The following is a 27,782-nucleotide window of genomic DNA, read 5'->3' on the forward strand; positions in this document are numbered from 1 at the left end:
GTTCGTCAATCAGTGATGCGGTTGAATGCCGAATGGTTGTCCGTTGTTGGATCGTTTGATGTATTCTGCGCTGATAAAAAAAAAATAATAATAATAATCTAATATCATAAAAACAACTTTCGACAGTCACTCGTCAGTCGTCAGTCGTTACTGCCCACTGGTCACTATTACTGTAAGACGCTAGCGGGTAGTGTGTTTGCGGAGCGCGGCTGTCAATCGCGTATGTAGCTTTGCCTGAATCTAGTCACATTCGCCTACAAATAATTAGTGTTGATTATTAAATATATAAAATTATTACTGCGTTAATCGAATAATCCGACGTCCGACGTACTTGTTATAACTTAATAATATTATTATACATCCACACACTATGGCCGATGAAGACTCGCCACACGCCAATGGCAACGGACTCGAAGAAAATGGTCATGTACCGGAAATTGAGCTCATCATTAAGGTAAGTCTTCGTTTAATATTTACAAACATTGTTAGTCATTTGAAAGTTGAAAGTTTTTACTATGTAACCTATTCAATAACAAAATCAAACACTGCAGGTGTGTTACTGTGTTGTAACTCTTGTAAGTCAAGTCTTTAAAGGTTTTAAATAAATATATAACGACAAATCTCCCAAATTACCCCCTTTTTTTGGTTTGTTTATCCCTAGCGACCCTGGGTGCCTACTAATATATTATGAATATAATAAATTGATTATTTTAATAATCAAACAAATTAAATAAATTTTAAACGCCCAATACCTATCAGATTGGTATTTTACGAAATGACGTATTTTTATGTTAAATATTGCGTTATCTGTTACTAAAACAGACAAATTTTATTTTAGTATTATCTATACATATTAAAAAAAAATATTTACAGGCATCGAAATCGATGGCACAATTATCGTTCACGTAATCATATTAACATGTAAAATATACTAAAATGTTCAAAAAAAAAATAAAATCTACGACCTCGTAAAATACATTATACATAAACATGACGTAAAACTTTTTCAACTATAGGTAGTAAAAATGTATACCATTTTGTAACATTACATACCGGCTGCGATAATATTATTATGGGTAGGTAAAGAAAGGAATGTGATAAAAAAAAGATAAATCCAATAACATAGTTGAAACAAGATAGGTTTTTTTTTATTGAATTTACCAACATTTATTAATATTCAATAGCTGGTAAAAGGTTTAAGACTTTAAGTTACTGATAAAGCTTAGAAAAAAGGTACTAAATAGATTGGATTAAGAATTTAGTAATGACCCCGAGATCGTTTTGGACAAAAATTAAGAGTATGAGTATCTACTGTGGAAATATCAAAAATATCATTATTTTTTACGCTCAAAAAAATAAATATATTTATACGTAGAAGTAATTAAACACTGAATAATGAATACTCTAACTCTTAATTATTAATGAATTAAGTAGGTAGCACTATAACAATAAGAATGACCACCCGTTGATCAGCAAATAAGTAATAAGTATAAGTTATTTCTAATAACAGTAATATAGGTACGTAATAACTATAATATAATAATTAGTACTAATATTGGTAAGTAGGTACATTATTACTCTTTAATATGATTTATATTATATATATAGATATTATGTTGATTATATATATACTTATAAATTATTTATCTAAAAAATTTCTCTCTAAAATGCGTTTGTTATAAACTTAAAGTTTTTGGAAAAATTTTAAAAATGTTAGGTATAACATACTCATTAGTTATTGCTCATTAATATTATGTGTTTTACATAACTAAATATACTTAATATATAATAATTCAATAATAATAATGTTAGTTATTCGAACAGAAAGATTATTATTCATGAATAATAGTTATTTAAAATATTACGCTTAACATAGGTATTAACAGGCAAGTGGCAACCATTATCATTATCATTCATACTAGGTACATAATATACATATTGATATTTATTATGATAAATAGATTTAATTGCTTTGTCAATTATATTACATACAAGACGTGTAATACCCATTGAAACTTGTTGGGCATGTCTTTAAATAATATTTATCATGTTTTATTTCGTGTACCAAAAATGATATAAATTATTCGTTTTCATATTGTTGGACATTTTGCTCTTTCTTCTGTAAATATTATAATAATATTATATCCTTAGCTCAATATTATTTTTACATATTTATTGTTATTTGTCTAGTGTTATTTTAATATCGTTCAAAATAAATACAAATATAATTTTAAATTATGATAAGTAAGGTGCCCGCATATGTTGTTGTTAGAACTCAGAACTTCATCAAAATATCAAATGGTTCTGTAACATCAAAAAAAACTGTAAAAACTCTTTAAATTGGTATCTAATTACACTTTATTTCCCGTCGAAAAGCCATGTAAAAGAGTTCTAGATTTAGTTACTAACTACCTATACTGCCTAATTGTTTCGAAAATTATAAAACTACCGGTGCGTCATGTAAGGGTTACAGGGTGTGCATTCGCACTTTTTTTTTACAAAACGCCTTTGACCTTCCAAAAATAAAATTAAACAGCCTATAGTCATGTATGTGTCTTAAATCTGATATCGATTCAAAATTTTGTATTTTTTTTTTACTTCTTTTCAAATACATTTTTGCTGTGGTCTAACAATTTACCAACTACTGAGAGAAAATTAATAACAATAATATAGTTATTATATTATAAAGAACATAAACATAATAAAAAGATATGTAATTATAACTTGTACACGAGCTTGTATACATGACACAATGTGTTTGTACAAAGTACAACCACGGAATACAAACCTAAGTCGTTCTAATTCTAAAATTGTGTTATAAAAAATCTCAAACATTTATAATTTCCCATCAAAATATCTAAAAGAAAAAGAAAGTCTAAAAATTGCATCCCTATATAGTTGCTTACATTAAATATAATCGTATCGCTTACCCACTTTAGTAATGTATATACTATATGTCTATATAATACTTCTAACTAAATCGAATATATTGTGGCCTGTTAACGATTTTATTAACATTTTGATACCAACAATTAAAATACTGATAACGACCTTTAAAAAGTAAAATCCATGTTCCGTTTTCCATACACATTATTCATAGAGTAGCTCGTTTGAATCTTTTAGAGACTTTTTACCTCGATTTTTACCGTTTAAACGGGTTTTTCGATTAAATAAAAGAGACTGATAGATGCTCATATAAGTAGCTGTATAATAATAATTATCCGATCAGAATATAAAATAGTAAAATTATCCCGATAATTACGGATGTAATTCCAACTCTGTTCTCTGAGTCATTAGTAAGTAGTAACTTATATCTCAAATACCCCACCTATTTAAATACTTATTATACATCATATTTATCTTTTAATGGAGACTGGAGAGATAATTTAAATTAAACTCAAGACTCCATTGTCTGTGCTAATTACAGTTAATGAATAGTATACGATTGCGTAATGTATACGTTTTACTCAATTAACCCGCCTAATGCCTTTTAAAATGTATTATTTTAAATACTTTATAAGAATAACGAGTTTGTGGTTGTTATTGGTGACGTTTTATTTATTCAGACAATATTTCGTTAAATTGTAATGTAGACATTATTTACACAAGAGTACCTTAAAGAAGTACAAATAATATCTACCTAATATGTTATATCATATAAAGTCGTAGGGCACGAATAATATAATTTTATAGTCGCTACGATTCAGCACTTGAGTAGTTGAGTGTGATGTTCTGAGTTTCAGGCGTATTGGTATAATATTGTACTATTGCAGTACATAATATAGGACATGTACCTAAGTAATAAAGAAATGCGAACCGGCTGCGGGTGGCATGTGTGTGTGTGTGGTGCTGTAACTCCCGTGCACCATGGTGGTGGGTCTCGGTGCAGATGTCTCGCCCCCGCATGCCTCTTCGACCTGTCCACCCCTGGGCCCCCTATAGATACTTACTACACGTGCGCAGCCGTCGTTTATTTTCAGCTGCCTACGTCTCTGCCAATCCAAGTTCACTATGCCACAACTGCCAACTATACATTAATAATTTAACAACTAAAGCATTTTAACTATTATTTTTCTTAATTTTTAAATATTACCATGGGGTAAATATTACAGAAAACAAAAATGCTAATTGTTGTTGCATATTTTTTCTTATATTATAGAAAAGGTCTTTGGTATCTATTATTGTGTTAGAAATTATATTTTACTAGGTACTATGATTTTATTTTATTATTTCATCCAAGTACATATTTCATTGCTCTCAGACAACAGTGTTTGTGCTACCTTGTCTCATATTAAATATGCATGTGCATAATTTGCCGTACATCAATGTTTTTTTAAGTTAGGTATAACATTACTTGAAATTAATAATTTGCAGCTTGTTTGCAGCATTTCATGTTTGTTAGTCATCGTTACCTATTTGGTATATAGATGTAGTATCGTCTGCATAAAATTACATTTTTTGCAGTATCCATTAATTTCCTAAAATTAATAAATTAACTAATTTCCTCGCTAATTTCTTAGTGAGATAATTTTTGATAAGCTATCTAAGGTAGGAAGTATATTTTATAGTTTCACGATTTTTTGTTGAACATATTTTGTTGACACTGAATGGCGAGTGCAGTGTATGAAAGTTATAAAAAAACGTGATATCTGCATTTCGTGACTATTCAATTTTCACTTTATCTATACGTCTAAATTGGTACGTGTGTATAATATGTATAAAATATTAATATGATTGCATATCTGGAATCTAGATACTAGATATTATACCCATATTTATTTTGCCCAATCTGTATTATGTAATAAAATATTTAAAAATTAAAATATTAAATTTAATTGATCAAATTGGTTATAGAATATTATAGCTCTAAAAGAAGGACTTAAAAAGGCAATAGCCGATATCTGAATATCACAATATTCAAGTGCAATAGATTTTATTGATTACTTTCACTAGTAATATTTATTGTGTAATATAATATATTATATTTATATGCTTACATGTTATAATGTATATGTGGGTGTATCGTGTATACGTGTATTATATATAAGTTAAATGTGTAGTTCTTTGTCTTCATATACAGCATCAGGCATGATTACATGAATATAAGTACCTTCTTTTTTTTTTTTTTTAAATAAATTTAAATATACCTAAATTTACCTTAGTATTAAAAAGTTAATATTTTTACAAGTTTTCAGAAACATTAAAAAACTATTTAAATATATATGCATAAACATTTCACATACTATTCACATATAACACATTACGTTACTTATACAGATTTTTATTAAATAAAATTCATTTTAAACCAAAAAATAAAGTTATCTAATAACATATTATAGAATATCATGTAGTTACGTGTTATTCGCAATTGCATTGTACGAGAGACGAGAGTGAGTGTGATTCGCATAACATTCATAATATCAGGACGTCTTGTCTAATGTGATATTATCAGTTTGAGAAGAATGGATGTCACGTAAAATTTGAAAAGGATTCTAGTTTTTCTCTCAGAAAACCGTATTCCTAGTTCTAAACGTATTTTTCTATAATTGAGTCTCTCAATTTAATTACCATATAGGTATTTAAAAAAATACCTCACTACAATATTTATATTTAAACTTTTAAGTTCTTTTGTGGTATTGGTGAAAGACGTGGTAGTAAGCACTTATTATTAGAAATGTATTCACTTTTTACCTAATAGTCTTACAAAATTACAAAAAAGTAGTTGCTTTAAAATTAAAAATATATCTTAGATTTTACCTATTATATTGTTATATTAAAAAGCAAACATGTTTTATTGTATTCGGAATTTTTCTACTAGGTAACGATTGTTAGCAGTTATAATAGAATTTCAATATACAATGACTACTATTCCATTGTTCGTACTTCGATTTATAGCTTTAACTTAAATTATGAAATATAAGAAGACATGTAGGTTACCTTGCTATATCTAGCTTATATGTTATGTATAAATATGAACAAATATTGTTGATTTTTATAAGTAGGTATCTCATATGTTAATTGTTTTTATATTCATATAATATATTTTTTATGTCTTATATGAATAATTAAAAAGAAACATGAATACAATTTTATATTTTTATACTATACGTACTTATGTATAGCTGTATACGAACATATATATTATATCTTATACCTATATCACAGGGGTGGATTTAGATGGAGGGGGATGACGTGGGAAACCCTTTTTGGGATTTAAAAAAAAAAATTATTAATTAGTTAATTTTACTAAGTAGATAATACGGTGTAGAAATTCTGATTTAACCAATACATTTTAATACTAACATTTCCAAAATAAAATATTCCAAAAATTCGATTGGGAAATAAGTTACATTCGTTCAATCGTTCCTAAGTTTTAATGCGTATATCGCTACACAAAATTATTAAAGAATCGGCCTTCTTAGCGCTCCTTGCAGCTTATGCTCACATTAAATGCTGTAAAATAAAGTCTCAACAATTTCTTAATCAAAGATCGGAAGTGACCACACCGTATTATCTACATCGTGAAATTACTAATGTAAAAAATAAAAATAAAATTTTTTTGACTATAACTTACAAATTAAGTTTGAGCGTTTTTATTTGAAAGTACCATCAAATTAAGCATGCAAAACACACATTTCGAAAAAAAAAACGCTTGGGAGCTAAAGTTCATTTATGTCAATCTTTAAGTTTTATACTTTTGGATTTAAAACGCGATATTTGTGTGTACTTTCTCAAAAAAGTCAGATTTATAAACTGTAACTAAGATTATTTAACCATATTAATTACAATAATTGTTAATCAATGTTTGTTCAAAGTATTTAAACTGAACTTGGATTCTCATATGAACTCATATAAGTTAATTATTAATTAATATAGAAATAAAATTGTTATTGTACTTTATACATCGCTCAAAAATATTCCTACTCGCCACCCCATTTAAATAAGCTTCAGATCCGCCCCTGCTATATCAAGTAAATACTAAAATATTTTTCTCTAGTTTTAAATATATTTTAATTTTAATAAACCAATAGGTAATCTATAAACTGATTTACATTTATAGTATATTATATAATATATAGATAGTCATAAGTAAAAAAAAACTTTTCGTGTAATTAAACACATTTAAAAAAGACGTTTTATTTAATATTTTTATAATGTACCATAAACTTTTTGTAAAATATAAACATACTCAGTCCACAGTCACACAGTAATTAGTAAAAATTATAGCTATATTCTTAACAATTAGACCTGGTGGCCAGTTTTGTTTGTTAGGTCAAGGCAGCAATTAATCACGCCATAATAGGTATCGGCATACATCCGGCTATGGAGATTTAGTGTTCCACGTTAAATAGAATTTACATCACAATACCGATAGCCTAGTGTTTTAACATACCTATATGAAATGGCATTAGATGTACCTATGCTCATTGTTTAAAACTTGTCAAGTAGATACTCGAGCAGATATTTAATTTAAGCTTTAATGGCTTTATATGTAAGGGTTTTCTTTTACTGTCACAGTTAAATATAGATAAAGTAATTTTAATAAATAAGCGAATTAAACTTTAGACATACTAAATTATTATATATATATATATATACTATATATACACCTATTATATTATAATATAATACCTATATAGGTACAATGTAAGAATTTAAGTATTAAATGATTATAGTATACATTTTTAATTTTAAAAACTACTTAGATAATTACGTACCTACTTATTAAAATTTAATGTCTACTGAAATTTTAAATCAATCTTTTCCTTTTTTCAATTCTATTTTTCTTTTGATAATTTTTTATGTATATGTTTTTATGTCAAAGAATCTAAAATATTATGCTAACTTTTTGTCTATATTTAATGCCGGCTTTACACCAAGCTGACAAAATGGCAACTTTCTTATTTCCCGAAAAATCAGAGACTACGTGGGTTAAATTTCGCGACATAATCCATTCTGGTGACACAATGTTCGTGTATTTGGGGACATTTTTCATATACGCTCAAAAGCGGAAAACATCTAATATTTATGTTTTGTTCCCGTTTTTGACAACATTTATGTACCTATTTAGTGTAAACGTGTTGACGCAACATCCAAAAAATTACTTTAGGATTTGTTTTTTAATGAATTCCAATATAATTTTCAAACTTGTAATTCAATATGATCTTAAATTTTAACATTTTGTTTATTGTATTATGAACTTATGAATACAAAAATAGTTTATTTTTAGGTAAGTACTGTATATTAAACTGTCTATCAAATAATTTTTTAAACGGTTGGATATCGTCTTTTGGATATTTGATATAGATGCATCATAATTACTAATGACCTATATATTATATTATCTTGTGATTTTTTTTCTGACTACCACCTATATTTTCTTGTGTATTTTGTATTTTTTTTTATTTGACTATTACAACATATTATTAAGTACATAATACACCATTGCAATATTAGTTTATATAGTAAATATTACTCTATAGTATAATATGCTATGTATATTTTATCTCGTATATTACTTTATGATAATGGTAGTAAAAAATTAAAACCATTACAGTTAAGGCGCCCGGTGCCGATATTTTTGTCCTCAAAAATACACTGCGGGAATAACGATACCGCCTTGTAAAATCAACCAAATTTCATATTTTTTTTTTTAAATTGCTTTATGGAAATATTTTACAGCCTGCATCGATCTCTGTTTTTCAATATTTTATTCTCAAACTTTATAATATGTCTAAAAAAATACAAGATAAAAAACATTTTTTTACAAATTTTTTTATACAATTATTTGAAATAAAATACAAAATCAGAGATAGATGCGGGCTGTAGGAAGTCTTCTTCTTTCAGATAAAAAATAATCATCAACATCTGACAATTCTACAAAGCTTGAGAGTTATTCCCGTAAAGTCATTTTTTTCGATATAATACACCCTATCAACCCTTTCTAATAGGTATCGAGTAGTAGATTAGTGGAAAAGTCTTATAATTGAAGTGGCAACAAAAATATAAAATTTAATTTTCAAATTTTATAGAATTGTGGAAAATTTGAAAAACCTGCACCGGGACCATTAATATTATTTTTAATGGTATTTCTTATTTGTTGACTCGTATTTATCCAATTGATACAACTAAACGCCTATATAGGTTAATGCGCCCGGTGCTAATATATAATTTTGTCCTCAAAAATACACTTTACAGGAATGTTCTGTATAGATTCTACCAAATTTAATTTTTTTTTTTTTTGTAATGAGGGAAATATTTTACAGCCCGTATTGAAACTGTTTTTTAATATTTTAATCTCAAATTGTATAGGTAATAGGTCTATTAAAACAAAACAATTTTCAGCTTTATTAACAAATTATTTTATATCATTAATTAAAATAAAATAAAAAATCGGAGTTCAATGCGGGCTTTTATCTTTTGTTATCTTTTGGATAAAAAAAAAACAGTTATCACTTATCAGAATCTAACAATTCTAGAAGACCTGAGAGTTTGTTGATTGTTCTGAAAAATAATAATTTTTGTTAATATAATACATCGAACTTACTCTCCCTCCCCCCTAAATAGGTATCAGCCAGAAGATTAGTGGAAATGTATTATAATTAAGATGGCAACTGGCTACTAAAATATAAAATTATTATAGTATAATTTTCAAATTTGAAAAATTGACACCGGGCCCCTTAATACTCCATCTGTAACTTATAACTTATGTATTCATTGTATAACGTCCATAGGTACTATACGTATTAATCGTATTACGTTCATAGGTACTATAAGACGTATTATATAGTTGTGTTATTCTAGGACAGCATTTCTTATGCCTTATTGTATATTCTCACTGTAAATATAGTATCTATTTACTGTTTGTCATTTTATACGATGTTTTGTTCTCCTATTGTTAATGTGCTACGGTTTGACCGTTTATCATCCGTTGACGAGATTTCTTTCCCTTCTTAATTTAGGCCTCGTGCCGTTTCTGGTGTTTAAATTCTATGCTGAGAAATTGATACTCGCCATATTTCGTCCAACAATGTGAAATGAATCACTCTAGAGTCCGATCCTGACGAAAAGAAGACTTATGGAATTTGTGTATAAATGCTTTTGTAGTGGCCTAAATTAAACGTTGTATTATAAATCATAAATATGTAGATTACAATAATATGAATCCATTGATCATAGTTCATATTACAACGTGCCTATATGTATTTTTAAATACCAACACCAACACAAATACTGTTGAATTGATTTATTTTTACTAATAAATATTTTTTTTCACTGAACTAAATTATTTGCAAACGATGTTTTACCATATACATTACTCAAACTTACCACAGCAAATGACTTCATTGTCAGTTCTCGATTCGCAAAATAATTGAATTATTTTAGATCCCGATGAATGTATTGTTTTTATAATAGTCAATAATGTGTTTTTTTTCTATGTACGCGTTTTATAGTAGAAAAAAATAGGTTCGATCTTCAATTTCGAGAGTGATTTCTGCAGGTAGACAATTTGATCTAGTTGGTACTTTTTTTTTGGACGGGGGGGGGGCTCCAAGGGTGAAAAATGAACAGTACGTCTCAAAACAGTAATTGTTCACTCAAAATTTAATTCGATTGTTAGTTGTAATTCAAAAATAAATAATCTTAATGACTTGTAATTATTAACATATTATATACAACAATTTTCACGATGTGCTATAATTTTCACAAATGATTGTCTCTTTTTGAGCTATTTATACATTTTTGAAATTGTGCACCTACTTTTTATATTATTATTTTCATTTAGGTATGTAGGTATAGGTATGATAAAATTTTTTTTTTGTAAAACAAAATTTAAAATTACAATTTATTAATTTTTATAATACTTTTGACAATTTTTTATAAGATCGACATTTTTAAATAACTTCTTAAATGAAATATTAATTTTGGTGCAAATGATATGTCATTTTTATACCTTATGAGCTTATGTCATATAGCCCATCGTTTTTTAGGGCTATCTCGTATAACTATAGTAATTCTATAAGACTTATTTATCAACTAGGTACTGCAGTAGGTAGATTATTTAAGTATTGGGCACAAGCCTGTATAAACGATAGTTATATAAGCTATAACTTATAAGTTATACGCATACGTATATACGTTACAGTACCTATATTAAATGTACATACTACACTCAAGTCTCGATAGTTTAATGATTATAATATTATGTATTGGTACTATTAATTTTTTATAAGAATATTTATCTCCATTTATAGTGAACTTAACATAAACTCAATACTGTACCTATTTAATTTAGTTATGATAGCCATACTGTAGTATTTCTGCCACGTGTTTGTTTTTATTTAAAGATGTACGAACATAAGTTGTCTTAGAATACAGACTACGGTCTACTGAAGGGGATATTTTATTAATAACGACTGACGATGGACTATTCGTGTCTGTAGTATATCTTGTGCAATGTATGCAAACTGATAAAATAAACCATGTATTTTCTAAAATGTTAACACTTGTATCTTAAATTTAAAGGAATGATTTAAATTGAGTTGATCAGAAATCAGAAAATCAGAAACCATCAACCCTAGTTAAAAATAATAATAGTTTCGCCTATATCTCATGTAGGCAAAACAATAATATGTAATAGTAAATACTTATTATATACATTGTATATTATTTGTGTACATGAATCTTGTAATTATGTAAATTACGTTATACCTATACAAATTGTAATTATATCAAATATCAATAATAGTATTTCTGTAGGGTATAGTTAGTATATATGTATTCCTTTACTCTAATTAATTATTTTTATACTTTAACTATTAAATATTTTTTACTAAAAGATAAAGGAAAAAACGTGGGCAAGTGGGGTACCGCTCTGCTGTACTGGGCGATTGTAAACTCCGCTAGAATACCGGTTAGATAAAAAGGTAATGAAAAGGTCTAATGTAAACTCCCCAGTTTTATTTTCTTACCTGTAATGAGTATATGGAAACTCCTCCAGTATTAAGGCCTTCCTTATGTAAAACTAAATGATATTTCTCTACTAAATAAACTCAAATATTCAAAAAAAAAAAAAAAAATATTGTGTTGGAGAAAGCTATAAATAGTTATATATAATAATGGATTTATATTAGACTAATGGTTTGAATATCTACAAATTGTATGTCATAATTCAAAATATTATAAAAGTTATAGCATATTATAATGTCATAATAATATAAAATAATATAATATACTTACATATTTTTTGATTATTAGTTATTACAATTGTCTATCATTATTTTTTAACATAATACGAGCCATTTCAATTTGTATAATTTGTTCGAACAATTATTATTTTTATTACTTATTTAATAAGGATAATAATTATTATAAAATTATGATTTTTTGTTTAATAATCTGTATATTATATAAATTGCATAGTGTATACTGTTACTTGATTTTTTTCACTGGCGGAGTTTACATGCGCCCGCCGTATCGAGTGGGTCACTGTAATGGATATGTTAAATTTTAATTCAATAATATAAAATCTTTGTATACGAAAATCGATTCTGAGCAAAGACTGTATATATAAAATATTACCATTGATTATGAATACTATATATGTCCAACTGCGGTACAAAATAAGTATTTATAATCAATGACATTACTATAGTAATTGTGATTATAATCACCTATAACTATATACTTATATATACTTATACTAATAATATTATAAAGAGGAAAGATTTATATGTTTGTAACGAATAAACTCAAAAAATAGAGGACCTATTTCAAAAATTCTTTCACCATTATAATGCTACATTATCCCTGAGTAACATAGGCTATATTTATTACTAGGAAAAATTAGGGATCTCTACTAAAACTTCAATATGTCTCTTTTTTGTATGTACACGCATATCTCAAAAAGTCCCGAGTCGCGAGGAAGGTTTTAATGCATAATTTGTTTTGGAAAAATTAATTGGGTGGTTAAAAATAATAACAATAACATCTATATATTATATAAACATGAATGTTTGTGTGTATGTCATTTATGCATTCTAAACAGCTGGACCGATTTTTAAGAAATTTGTTGTGTGTTTGAGTTCCCCGGGTGATTTAGATTTACAATTGGACTCGTAAGGTTTAACCCGGGGAGGTGTTCAAACAGGGATTTTGATATCTACGATGGAAATTTTCGTTTATAAATGGGTGCTATTATAATAGCAGAAATAATAATAATAATTATAATAGGAGAAATAATAATTAGTAGAAATTAGTATTTTATTTGTTTATTGGTTGCCATTGGTGATTGGGCAGACCAAGCATGCACACAACGGAATTTTCGCACAATGCATACTTACTGTAGCAAGTTACACCCAAAAGGAATTGAGCAATCACAATTTTTTTTTAAAGTTGACATTTTTACGGGCAACGAAGTGTACGGGATCAGAGCTATATTATAATAAATTAGAAAAAATATGGCATATACATTTTGTACAAATATATTTATTAAAAATACAAATCTTTTGCCTGGATAACGTCGGGCAGAACAGCTAGTATTTTATAATAGTATTGCTATTTAAGTATTTTATTTTATTTTCAGTATAATATAGAAAGTTAAATTAATTTTTTCCGAAAACATTACATTTGAAAATGCCATTGTGTGTATAAAATATTTTATAATAAATAATAATATACATTAAAAGTTTCAAATACCCACAAATAATATTTTTAAATTACAAAAAAATAACTAAAATCATTATTCTCTATTTAAATATATAATTTTTAGATTTTTTGATTCCACCATGAAATACTTATGAGAAACCTTATTTTATATTTTCAATCCTTAGATAAACAAATTGAACATTTTATACATTTTTAACTATTAAATAATTTGCAAATTTTCATGATTTTAAAAAATATCAACATTTAAGTTTTAAATGCATATAACCAAATCTTTAATATTTTAAACTGATGTTATAATATTTTATGTTATATTAAATGTTCAAGCTTTTAGTCGCAACTAAATAAATGTATAGAAAAAAAAAACAAAAAACAAAATGTCAAATGACCATAAATAGCACAACAAGATTCAAAATTGTTTATTGAAAATTTTAAGTTTTTACGGTTATTTGTTTTTAAGTTACACAAAAAAAAAATTGATTTTGTCAGAAACAGGTTTTGCGTAATAATTTGTAGTCAGTTTTTAACAAAATTAAAACTGTTGTAATTTTAATATAATAAATGAATAACTGTAGATACTTCAAGTGTTCACCAAATATTTAAGCATCATCTACCTTTTTTTTGTGTTTGAGCCCACTACATGGGAGCCGCACGTTTATCACATTACTTGGGTCCGAGCATAACCTACCTAGTACCTATACATGGTATCAATGATACAAATAATATATACCAATTATATTATGTTATAAACGATCTCACTATAAGTTCGGAATTATGGCAAATTAAAAATACATAGGTATACAATTTTTTTTATAAGCGTGTTTTAAGTTCAATTTTTTACCAAATTCGATGAAATCACGAAAGTTAGGACATTTTTAGTTAAGATTAAGGTTTTTAAAATGTGATATTAGGTAGGTATACCGTTTCTCATAACTTTCTTACAACTACCTAAAAATCTCAAAAATAGTTTTACACATTTTCTTTACAGACATTCCAATATTTCAAGTTTAAATTTAGACGAAATCTATACGAAACTTATTTAAATGAACAATTTAATTTTTTCCATTCATAAAAAAATTAAATAAAAATATAGGGTCAGAATCATTTTTAATATTATACAATAAGCATGATGTACCTATCATTGAATTTAAATTAACACATTTAAATGACGATGTATACTCGATACCTACGATACAACAGAGCTAGTTCCCTGGTTTCTATTCTTGGCCATTGTTATTTAATAATGTATAATGTAAAAATGCCAATTTTTATTTTAAAATCTTAGTGGGTATCCTTAATTTTAAGACCACAATAACCATGAAAGACTTTAAAAAGTCAAACAAAATAATTTTGTTTGACTTTAATAATTATAATAATTATTATAAAAATATAATAGTTTATAATGGAATCAAAGTTCGTATTTGTCTTAATTTAGTTTCACTATTCATGACGTGTTTAAGGTACATAAATCTCGTTTTAGGTATATTATTTAACAGTTTATGGTTTCATTGTGAATTGTGAGTAAACAAAGTCTCATATTATTCTATATTTGGGTTTTTTTATGAGTAATTGTATAAATAATCTTGAAATTAAATTTTCTCATCACAGTTGATTTCTCTTCTTTCAGCTCGACTTAAAAAAATGTTTCTTACTTGACATATGGTATGTTTATTAATTACCTGAACAGTCAATATGCAGAGCTTAACTTTACCTGTAGGTAAACATATTTTAGTATTCGTATACATCATCGGTTGAGCCCTATATTGTTCTAGGTTCGGGTCGTGGCACCCATTTTGCTTTCTCCTTGTCATACAATACTATTCAATGTTTTGCTTTCTCTCACATATGAGTATTTATATGACCCATGGTCATGAACAGATATAGGTTTACGGTATATGTAAGTGTTGTCATGGTTCATTTGTTTTCTGTTTGTGGACGAGAAATCAGTCCTTAGTCTATGCATATGGTCAGCATGGATTTAATAATTCACTTATCTATGTTTACTCCATTATTTATTATGAATAGGTACGCAATAAAAACCCATATCATGATTTTAAACAAATGTTTAGAATGTTCTTATAAATTATTATATTTCTTTTTTAATTATTAATTCATATGTTCATTACATTATTTTTTATATTTACAATTATTTCCTAACTAAATTCCAAATTTACAAGTGGTTGCATTATTGCTTATTAGTTGTATGATTATCTAAATCGATCGTTTTAGAAATTACAATAATAAAAAATGTAAGTATTTTCTTTTTTAATAAAAAGTGAATTTGTCCAATATTCCAATGCATAAAATCTAAATTCTAAACATTAATAAAGTTGTGATCTACATTATTAATGATACCTTATTTTATACATCATATACAACAATGTATCTTATTAAACAACTTTCAATTCATTTATGTATATTAAAAAAAACTGAATATTAAATTGCTAATTAATTATTATTTTTAATACTGTTGTTAATTTAAAGATCGCTTTTCAACATTTCATATTTTCGTTGAGGTATAAAATGTATATGACGTGTAATTAGGTATTTTATTAATGTTTCAAATTATAATATTTATAAATATAATTAATTTTTATAGAAATTCTAAGATAATTAACTTAATTAAGACCATAATATAATATATATATAGATACACAATGCATATTTACTATTTAGATTTTACAGATAGGAATAGGATAGCCTATTATTTAATTTAAAATTGCCCATCCTAAATGTTATAAACAAGTTTATATTTTATTATTTAATCACTATTTACTATATATTATTAATAATATAGTTATTAATACAAAAATAAAAAATAGTATTTATAGGTATTTTGTTTTCGAAACTTGAACTTAACAAAATGTTGACTTAAAATGTGTTAGATTGATAAAAATCAATATACCTATGTAAAATAAAACGAAAAGTCGCTCTGCATTGCTGACTGAGTCAGCCGTATATAGGTGTTGAATGTCCATCATCATTGAGTGAGGTCACTGTAATGAATATGTTAAAATTGAATTCAATGCTAAATCATTATATGTATATGAAAAATGGTTTTAAGCGGGCACAGTCTATATTCTATATTTCTAAGGATATTTAATTATATATTTATACAATTATATTTCCCTTGGAAATTTATTTTTCTACAAGTTATAGGTACACGTACAGTAGGTTGAACTAATTATTTGTTGTATGACCAAAATCATTTGAGGATAAATTGTTTGAATATCCAATATCGTCAAAATTATAAAAATTAATGAGACTTAACTATAAACTTTTTTTATTCCAGCCTCTAACCTAACCTATAAGAAAAACTTTGTGTTAACATTACAGACGATATTAACATTTATATAAAGAAAGTCAAAAAATAAAATAATTCCTAGTTCAAAAAAATTCAAAATATTTTGATAATTATACCATGTCTAGAAAATGCAGTTATAAATATTTAATAAAAATATCAAGTATCTATTGTTTAATTTTTAATTACAAAAAAAAAAGGTAGGTACTTCTTACTATATTAATTATAGTAATTCAACTTTTCGGTACTTTGAATAAGACAAATTTTATTGAGTACCTACGTTGTCATCTTACAAATAGTTAATTAAATATTTTAATTTTTTTAGTTTGCTGTCAAAATAATATTAAAAATTATACGCTTGGCCAATGATTGACCCAGTTTCAATGATTTAGTTTTTATGCAGAATATTGTATTACGTAATTTTGTTTAATAATGTAATTTATGCATGCAACTAAATCATAGATAATATATAATATATTTGAAATATTAGGTTGAGATAGGTCATATACGTATAGTGTATACTGTATAACCATATAGGTATCTAAAACCGCTTCAAAATATTTCCGCGAACTGTTATTGAACTTTTAGTATTATATATTATATCGCCCTGCGGGTCTTATGACACACAAAATGTTGCCCAACATTGGAACACTACGCGTCTACGCTATAATATATAATATCTTTACGGAAACGTTACTTATATGTATATATATATTATATTCTATAGGTACATGTGAAATAATATAGGCTCAGATAACTAGTTTTAAAAATATAAAAACCCGTTCTGGATATGTAAGGAAATTGTGAAAGTAGTTTGTCGCCTTTACTATAAACTTTACGATCTTATATTATGTTCTTAAAACTGTCGCTTTCATTCGAATGTATTTAATGATTACCTTACACCCGTGGGTCATGACCCTGTGCTGCACACCAATGAGAGGTTTAACTAAACATTTAGTCAAAAGTATTTCGTTTTTAAATATATGTATGATCATTGGTGAACTATTGTGCCTATAGTGGTTAGCCTACTGCTCGCCTCTATTTTACGAATTACCCATTAATACGATGATATATACGATGATTATTATTTTTAACTATGCTCAGTAAGATACCGAAAAAGTATCTCTAGAAAAAAACAATCGATTCCTCCTTACAGGCAATTAATTTCTTATAGTAGCAAATAATTTATTACTATTATAAATTATTATTGGCCTATATATAAATTTAATATAAGAGGGAATAGAAACTGATAAAATGTAATTAAACTGTTTACCATATTGTAGTATCTAGTTTTCCACCTTGGATTCTAATTGGATAACACAACATGAAAATATATCCTATTAAAACTATTAAAAACACTATCCTATTTGTATACGTGAGTTGAACGGTTTAATGTGTATTCCAACTACCAACTGAAATAATGTTGTTAAGGATGTTGTGCACTTGTGCTATGCGAATTTCTGAAGTATGATTTTAAATAGTCAATATAAAATTTGAATTGTCTGTATTGTATTATACACATTACACACAATACACATAATATACATAAAATTATATTTAAAAATCATTTAGTATATAAAATACTAATTGTATTTCAACATTATTAACCTGCAACTTATAAAACATAAATGCATAAGGCCATAATTTCCTAATTTAGTATTTTTTTATTTGATTTTTTTATTATTATTATTTTAAATTAACTGGGTAAAATATTTAACTTAATTAAAATATATAGCTATAGATATATTTGGCATTCGGCTATATACTTTTAGTAGGTATATAGGGCATAGGCTATATTGACTTTGACTATAATACTATATATTATATTATAATATTATGTTTCTTGGCCTTTTAATTATATTAATAAAATCTCTTGGCCTCTTGCAATAGGTTATGAGCTTGGGTTATTGTGAGTTATGAGTTATGACTAATACGTTAAGAATATAAATTCTATAGTGTATAATAATTAACTTGAGTCATATTTGTTTGCTTGAGTCTATTCGATTACATTATAGTACATGTATAGTAAATTGGATTATTGTAGTTTAATACTACTCGTTCCTTCCATGAATACAGAATATTATTACCTTATAGTTATATATTTAATTGGTTATACATTTTTTTTTTTATATTGCTTAGTAACTAATATGGTCTAACAGATGTACGTAATTTAAAATTAATGCTGATGTAAAATGTATTATCCACGTAACAGTATTATATAGACATCAGTTAGGTTAGGCATAATATAATAATAGACTTGATTTATAAATTGAAAGTGTAATAAATAATTTAATTTAGGCTTCAACAATTGACGGTCGACGAAAAGGAGCATGTCTATTTTGCCAAGAATATTTCATGGATCTATATCTACTTGCCGAGCTAAAAACCATCAGTCTTAAAGTCACTACAGTAGATATGCAAAAACCTCCTCCCGATTTCAGGTAATTTTATTTATTGTGGTATTTAGTGTGAGACTGAACATAAAAAACTTTGTATAATGAATAGTTTTGATTTATGAATTACAATTATTTCCAAGATTTCAGACAACTAAAGTTTATACAATTGTACCATGACGTAATTCGCATTGTGCTCTTGACTCTTCACAACTAAAATAAAAAGTAATTTTACGTTTTCGAAACGAAATAGAGGAATAGTCGATATTGACCACTATATTCAATTCATATTTTGTATACAATTTATAATTTTATAGTAAAAAATATATATATTATTTGTGGGCTATTTAAATTGTTGTTTGTAGGACCTATTATTTGCAAATTTTTCAATGATTTACGATTTTTTGCATCGTTTCCGTCATAACGTTTTGGACTTTAGAACAGAAATTTACTCCAAAATGAACTCAACAGCATACCTAGTTTTCCTATTTTTAATTAATATTTCAAAAATAGTAAATAAAACCAATAAATTGTTTTAAATTCTGCATTATAACAAAAATATTAGATGGATTGGGTCGATGTATATTTTTGTAATGCTTAACCAAAAAATACTCTAAATGGTGTTTCAGACATATTATTATTTGTTTGATATTTTTTTAAAAAATCATTCTATTAAAATGTACAACATTTTTGTTTTCGATCTAATAAAAAATAGTTGTTTTTAATGTGTTTATTAATGTGTAATGTATATTATTATATGAATATATAATACGTACTTTGTGGTTTATTGGTACTATAAATTATTTTTAAATAATCAGATTAAAAAAAAAATAACAAAAATATAAATGTTTAAGTAGTTATACAAAAATACTGTAAGAACTGTTTGATCGCGCATTTTGTTGTTTTTTATTTATAATGTTATATTTTGTTACTTTTTAGGAGTAACTTTGATGCAAATCCTCCACCGATTTTAATAGACAATGGAATGGCTGTTTTGGAAAATGAAAAAATCGAAAGACATATCATGAAGAACGTGCCAGGTGGATACAATCTATTTGTGCAGGATAAAGAAGTGGCCACGCTGATTGAAAACTTGTACAGTGTACGTTAAACTATAGATGGTCCTAAGTCATTAAATTGCTTGGTACATATACATAACGCAGTTCCTAAACATCAACCAATTCACTTTCCATTTGTGTCATTTGTTATTCACCGGAAGCTTAGAAATGACTCGTGTGATAAAAAAAAAGTAGTTTATCTTGTTTCTGTTTCTCCTTCTCGTACTTTGTGTATCGCTTAATTGCAATTCCACAAGGATAAGGATCGTAAATCTATGATGGCCAGTCTGGAATTGCGGATTATTTTTATCTTAGACTGATATTCGAGTTTTGGCATTTAAAATGGATTTTGGCATTGGTCTATATGCTTTATATTTGACATGATAATCAGCGTCTTAATTGTTAGAATAATGAATCAATGAATGCCATTCAAAATATTGTCCAGATGAGGAGACAAACAACAATAAATTCTTATAAAAAAAAATTCACTTGTACCTATTATATATTACTATATTATCTAATTTGGTTTAAATATAATATTAATAATACACTATACAGCACATAAATTATTTATGTGAGGTAAAAAAAACAACATTTTAAATTTTTTTTTTATTTATGCCGTCTAAATATATTATGCAGTGATGTCCGTTGGATTTAGAATAAAATAATTAAAAGATTGTTTTTTGTAGTTTAAAGTTCTAATACTAACAACATCGTGTGAATTCTTTGTTTCGATATGCGAAGGTTATATAATATTTGCAAAATATCACGGGTAGCCTTTTAGCTAGAATACTTTACAAGGAAAATATAGTCTGCTTGTATGTCGTGGCATGTGCAAGTGTTCCTTGTACGGCAAGCAGTTAAACATGTACATAATATGTTACTCAGTGAATTTTACTGTCAATAAAGTTCTTATCACCTCTCTCGTTCACTCGCTATGCATCTATCTTTCGCTTATGGCTGTAGAAATACTATTTCCCCACAAGTCACAACCTGTAGTTGTCCTGTTGAGAAGATTGTTTAACACTGTTTGAACAATGCGTCAATTATCTAGAATGCCTGTATGACTTTGTTAAACTACAGCCCTCGATTTGTTTCGAAACGACATTAATTTTAGATTATGCATTCGTTCATTCCGACACACGAACCTACGTACTGTGCATACGCATACGCATACACATAGTGTGTGTGTGTGAGAGAGAGAGAGAGAGTTATGATGTTTAAAAAATGACGTTCGACCTAAATATTAAATATCTTTGTTATTTCAACTTGTTCAAATATACTTCTCCCCTTTATGGGCCTCAATTATACAATTACATTTTAAACACAAAACTCAATTCTTAATTGTATTGGTATGATTTTTTTTTGTTCAGAATATTTAATCACGATTTGCTTAACTCTGATAAACTATTAGACATAGCGTTCGGTGTGTATCATTTTAATAGGTACTTATTTTATCAAGATAAAATAATTTTTTGTTGGCGTATTAAAAGCTGCATTATAGTTACAATTTGACACCATTTATACGTTCGCTAATCCTGTAATTTTTTTGATGATAGGCAGTAATACGAGTAAGACATATAGCGGAATAGCGCCAAACAAAAAAACAAAGGTTATCAATTATCAGCGTATATATCTCAATTTATTTTCATACAGATATTTCAAGTTTAATATTATCCTGTTCCTGTAGCAATAACAATACGTGTTTCGTTTTAAAACATTATATTCGCGCATATTACTACCTAGTCATTTTTTTTCCATAAAACTGACATAGTATTTTCTGAGTATTTAAATTGTTATTTTAATAACAATAATATGTTGGACAAATTTGTCATAAAGGAAATATGATAGTTGACAACTATCGCGTTTCCTAATATTGCAAACTATAGTATAATTGTATAAGTGCTTAACTACAAATTATAATTTGATTGTTACTAGATACTAACAGTTAAAACAAATAATACTAATAATTTTGATTATGTTGATTTACACAGGAAATCAATATAATACACGTTTATAGGTATATACAATTATCGAGTTTCTATTTTACACAAATTCGTTTATTATGACGCAACACCAACTATAAATTGTTTACTATTAATTAATGCATCTATTATATGATATTTGGGCTCATATGTGTCTATTTATTGAAATATAGATACTTTTTTGTTCTGATTAGAAATAATTACGTTGTACCAATGCAGATCTATTTTATATTTCTATGTGAGGAGCATACCTAAAATGTGGTTACTCGTCAAACGTGCTTAATTTAAAACATTAAAAGTATTAAATTTAATAATCAAATATAGTATTTTATTCATAATTGTATACTAAATAAATATGAAACCCATTACTATTACCGATTGAAAAAAATGAAGTACATAATAATAAAGTATATAATACATACATGCACATTTCAATATGTATTGATGACCAGTGAGATACTGGGATAATATTATGTTTGTATGTAATATGAATCAACTCTTATGAATAAAAATAAAATGTAATTCTGATGTAGGTATTTCAATTTAATATATATACTAAGGGTTGTCAAATGTTCAATGTGACTAAAGCCCAAATTAAACTAATTTTTTTTTAATTAAGGCTTCGAGAACTGGAGTCATTAGCTTACTGTGGGTGGATGTGCTGTTGCTTTAGAAACGCATATACGTGCCAAGGATTTGTCACTAAAAACCCGGGTGGTTAGTGGTCACCCATCTGGGAACTAGTGACACTGGTTAGTGCGTACACTCAGAACACGTTTCGTGACTGAATGCAAATACCGAACCACACCAAGCCACTTTAAATATTTGTTAAAGCAAAAATAAATATTTCGTATTATATTATAATATATATTCTACAATAAAAACAAAACAAAAACTCAATGATATTTTTCGTAAACCTCTGTTTTTCCACTATATGGAGATGTTGAACATATATAATTAGTGCACTTGATTTTTTTACCCCTTCACCGCTGTCTGTTGATGCTTATTACAATTTGTTATTTAATGCATTAATATCACATGTAATTAGAATTCGATCGGTTATTACAATTTTACATAACAATATCGAGCAATTCCATAATATAACTTTTGCAATTTACAGAAGCTGAAGCTGATGCTATTAAAAAAAGACGACGTAAGCATAAATAGTCTGTTGTCTCACTTGCGTAAGATAAATTTGCACTTAGAGAAGAAGAACACGCGGTTTCTGACTGGTGACACAATGTGCTGTTTTGACTGTGAATTGATGCCCCGCTTACAACACATCAGAGTAGCTGGTAAGTGGTAATGATTATACTATAGTCGTATCTATACAATCATAGGCGTAACTAGACCTTAAAATTAGGGGGGCTGAAGCCCTAGCATTTTTTTAATAAGTAAATTATAAATAAAATGTAAAGGGGCTTAAAAAATTCAGGGGGGGGGGCTGAAACCCACCCCCCTTACTTACGCCTATGTATATAATATAATATGTTTGTGCAGTGCCATTAAAGAGTCGACAATCTGTTCCCATTAATGTTTTCATATATTTACTATGGCACAATAATATGTAGGTACCAGCGAATTTACATTTGGGTAAAATATATATATATATTATAGGTATACAGCTTTACCTATTATATAATAATGAGTGAGATACATAAAAAAAAAATTCCAGTTTATAAGTTTATACATTCAGTAACTAGGGCTAGGATTTGTATATTTTATGTATTTGCATATTATTATTTTTGTAGTTTGATCGTATGGTATTGTATGCTAAGTAAGTACCTACGTATTGATAAACGTAGCATACCGTTCATACAAATTTCGAAATATTTTTGCATATTTTGACATTGTTTTTTTTATTGTTTTGTAATGGCTATAATTAACAATTCAAATATTGTTTTAATAACATAAACGTTATCTTATGTTTTTATTTATACATATTAATATTATAATTTGTTTGTCATTCACATAGTACAAAAAAAACTCTTTCTAATAATTTGACTTAAAAATTACGTATTTTTGTTATTGATATTATACCTCATCTTTTATGCAATACCTAATTCTATAGTTTTTTTTTCGGAATATAATATCTATTGAGCGGCCAAGCCCTATCTGTATAGTAATTATAATATCTATGTGATGCATTACGGAATTTTTTAAACAAAAAATAGGATCTGGTCGAGAAATAAATTGCATCTGCCAAACGTATAATAATTAAATAAATCGATGGCATTAATACAAAAATATCGCACATTTGTCCGTCTCCTGCACAGGTAAATACTTTATGGACTTTCAAATGCCGACCGACCTGAGGTACCTGTGGCGTTACATGTTGCACATGTACCAGCTGGACGCGTTCACCCAAAGCTGTCCGGCCGACCAAGACATCGTCAACCATTACAAACAACAGCAGGTCTGTAATAATGTGCGACCTGCAGGCCGACATCCTAGTCCTTCTACAAACTGTTTTTTTTTTTTATTTAGAATAAAGGCTTCAAAAGCTGAGTCATTAGCCTATTTTTACATTATAATACTCAATTATATACTTAACATACATATAATAACATACATTATACATTTTTTACAGTTAATTGCATCATAGGTATCCTATATCTTAATATTATAGTTTGGTAAGGTGGGGAACTTTTTAATATATGTATATCTTAATAATATAAAAATTCGTACAAAATATTAATATATAATATTATAAGTGGCATGGAAGACTGCAAGGAAAATTGAGGAGTCATACATATTATAAATGTTTTTGGGTATAGTGCAGTGAAAAATATCTAGAAGCATGCTACCATTTTGTTAGAAATCTAATTTAGTTTTTTTTATTATTGTTGATTCGCGTTTCTATAATAAACAAAGCGTTGAGACAATTGATTAGAATAAAAAATTGTACCCAGCCTAAAAACATGTATAGATATTGTACATGTTAAAAAAATTACTACTGAAAAACCCCATCGAAATGATCGCGGAAAAAAAGCCCAGAAATATAAATATAAATGTGAACCCGTGTATACTCTACTCCTAATTAGTAATTACCATGTACCTATAACAAAATATAATTATATATTATAATGAAAATAATAATTAATTGTTTGTATAAAATATAGATTGTAAATCAAATAAAAATATAAATGTGAACACAAATACACAATATTATGTATACGTCATGATTTATTGTGTTATAAATTATGAGTCAAAAAACATCAGTCTTAGGTATATACATATTATACTACTATAACAGATAATAATCATAAATAATAATAACTAGTAATATATAATTATTAATTGTATAAGAGGCCAATATTGTTTTGTAATTTTTGTATAATATATTTTAGTATGTATATACGATATACCTAAGACTTATGTTTTTTAACTCATAACTTATAAGTTATAACACAATAAATCATGACGTATACATAATATTGTGTTCATATTTATATTTTTATTTAATTTACAATCTATATTTTATATAATTAACCATTAATTATTATATTTTCATTATAATATATAATTATGTTTTGTTATAGGTACATGGTAATTACTAATTAGGAGAAGAGTATACATGTGTTCACTTTTATATTTATATTTCTGGGCTTTTTTTCCTTGGTGTGCTTATTTTTTTGGGCTTTTTTCCGTCTGCCCATCGAAATACATCCATTATAACTTCCGCTCTTCAAAGTATTTCGAACCAAATAGTTTTCAAAATAATTTGTATGACGTAATACCGGATTAAAAATATTTCGTTTTTTTTAATTGTCTACGACATTTCGTGATATCTGCGGGGCTATAATACTAATCACGCGTGTCTGTAAATAATAGCATCAAATCGTACGCTATAGTATAAGCGCATGATACCGCGGTAAGATATTATATTATTCTACATAACAATAATATGTTGGGCGTAATACCTAATAGCGATTATAACGATCAACGATAAAATAATATGTAATAATGTAAAATACCTATATTAAGTATATTATAATATTATTTAATCAGGCATACAATAAGTATATTATTATGCCGACTCGGAGGACTGGGACTACGCTTATACCGGTCGCCCCCGCTATAACCGCCGCTCGTTCATATTATACGATTTTTGATAGAATCTCATGTTACAGAATGTCAAGATGAAGAAACACGAGGAACTGGAGACGCCAACGTTCACCACGTCCATACCGGTGGAGCTCGACTTGCAGCAAGACGAATAGAGTGGCTGAAGGTATGGTAGTACCGTACGTGCGATAATACCATCGCCTACCAATCTATGTACGGCTATACATATATATATATATATATATATATTATATTCAGTGATGTAACACGACGATTCTCCATCCTCGTCATCCGCAGCTGCAGTACCTACACAATATATTATACGAATAAATACGCATATTACAGAATGTCACGATGACATCACCGCGTGCATTACAGACAACAACTTTTCCATATAATATTAGGTGTATAATGTGTATAATGTGTGTGTACATAATATGTACAGAGTGAACTGCAGCTGCAGTACCTATATTAGAATAATATTATCAGTAGGTACATATTATAATATATCCGCGATTTATTTCTTCTTTCGGTTTTAATTTTTTTTTTCTTATTTTCTAATCTATATACAATATTATGAAATACTATAACCCTCGTGTACTCCTCTTGTTAATTTATTTGTAATAATATATATCTATATATTATATTTTGTATTATGTATTGTACTATTTTTATTAATATTATACAACTAAACCGAGTTATAACTTGAGTTATTATATTATGTATCATTGTATTAACCAACTATTTATAATATAATATATCGTAATATACGTACATATATACATATAATATTATTATTATCGTGCCTGTTTACATAAAAATATTATGTAAATTTCCATTAAAGTATATATATATTATGTAAAAAATTATATTTGTCTATAGTGCCTTGAGATTATTCTAGTTATAATATTTAATATTCAAAGTTGTATTTAGTATTATTTTTCGATCTACTGTAATAAACTTAATATTTATTTAAACCGATCGTATACTTGATATTATTTCGCCCCACGACTGTTTTACAGACGACAGGTGTTACGATGATATTGTATGGTATATGTTGGTGTAATGAATCCACTTGTGCCTACAGTCGCACGACGAAAACTATAGCATGCTGGTAAAACGATAAAATGTGAAAAAGATAATGTAGAAAAAAATCATAACATACAGAAGACTGGTCTGCTATAGAAAGTCACAGAAAAATCATCAGGGTTTTTAACGTTCAAGTCTCTACAAGATTATTATTTATAAGTTTCATAAATTTCGTATTTAAGCTTTTATTACCTATATGGCTATATTGTCTATATTATGTCTT

The 27,782-nt window shown here is 27.0% G+C and overlaps 1 protein-coding gene across 2 annotated transcripts; it reads left to right on the plus strand.

The window, feature by feature from the left end:
* Positions 1 to 26,830, plus strand: LOC132939005 (chloride intracellular channel Clic). Of its 2 annotated transcripts, none has more exons than XM_061005998.1 (6): positions 1 to 454; positions 19,265 to 19,407; positions 20,299 to 20,461; positions 23,523 to 23,697; positions 24,679 to 24,818; positions 26,521 to 26,830. In XM_061005998.1, the coding sequence occupies exons 1-6, from the start codon at positions 371 to 373 to the stop codon at positions 26,623 to 26,625; spliced, it is 810 nt and encodes a 269-aa protein (XP_060861981.1). In that variant the 5' UTR covers positions 1 to 370; the 3' UTR covers positions 26,626 to 26,830. The 2 variants fall into 2 exon arrangements, with proteins under 2 accessions (XP_060861981.1, XP_060861982.1); XM_061005999.1 differs by having other exon boundaries at positions 26,536 to 26,830.
* Positions 26,831 to 27,782: the final 952 nt, after the last annotated feature.

Source organism: Metopolophium dirhodum, chromosome 2 (assembly GCF_019925205.1).
Source record: "Metopolophium dirhodum isolate CAU chromosome 2, ASM1992520v1, whole genome shotgun sequence".
NCBI classification, from domain to species: domain Eukaryota; kingdom Metazoa; phylum Arthropoda; class Insecta; order Hemiptera; family Aphididae; genus Metopolophium; species Metopolophium dirhodum.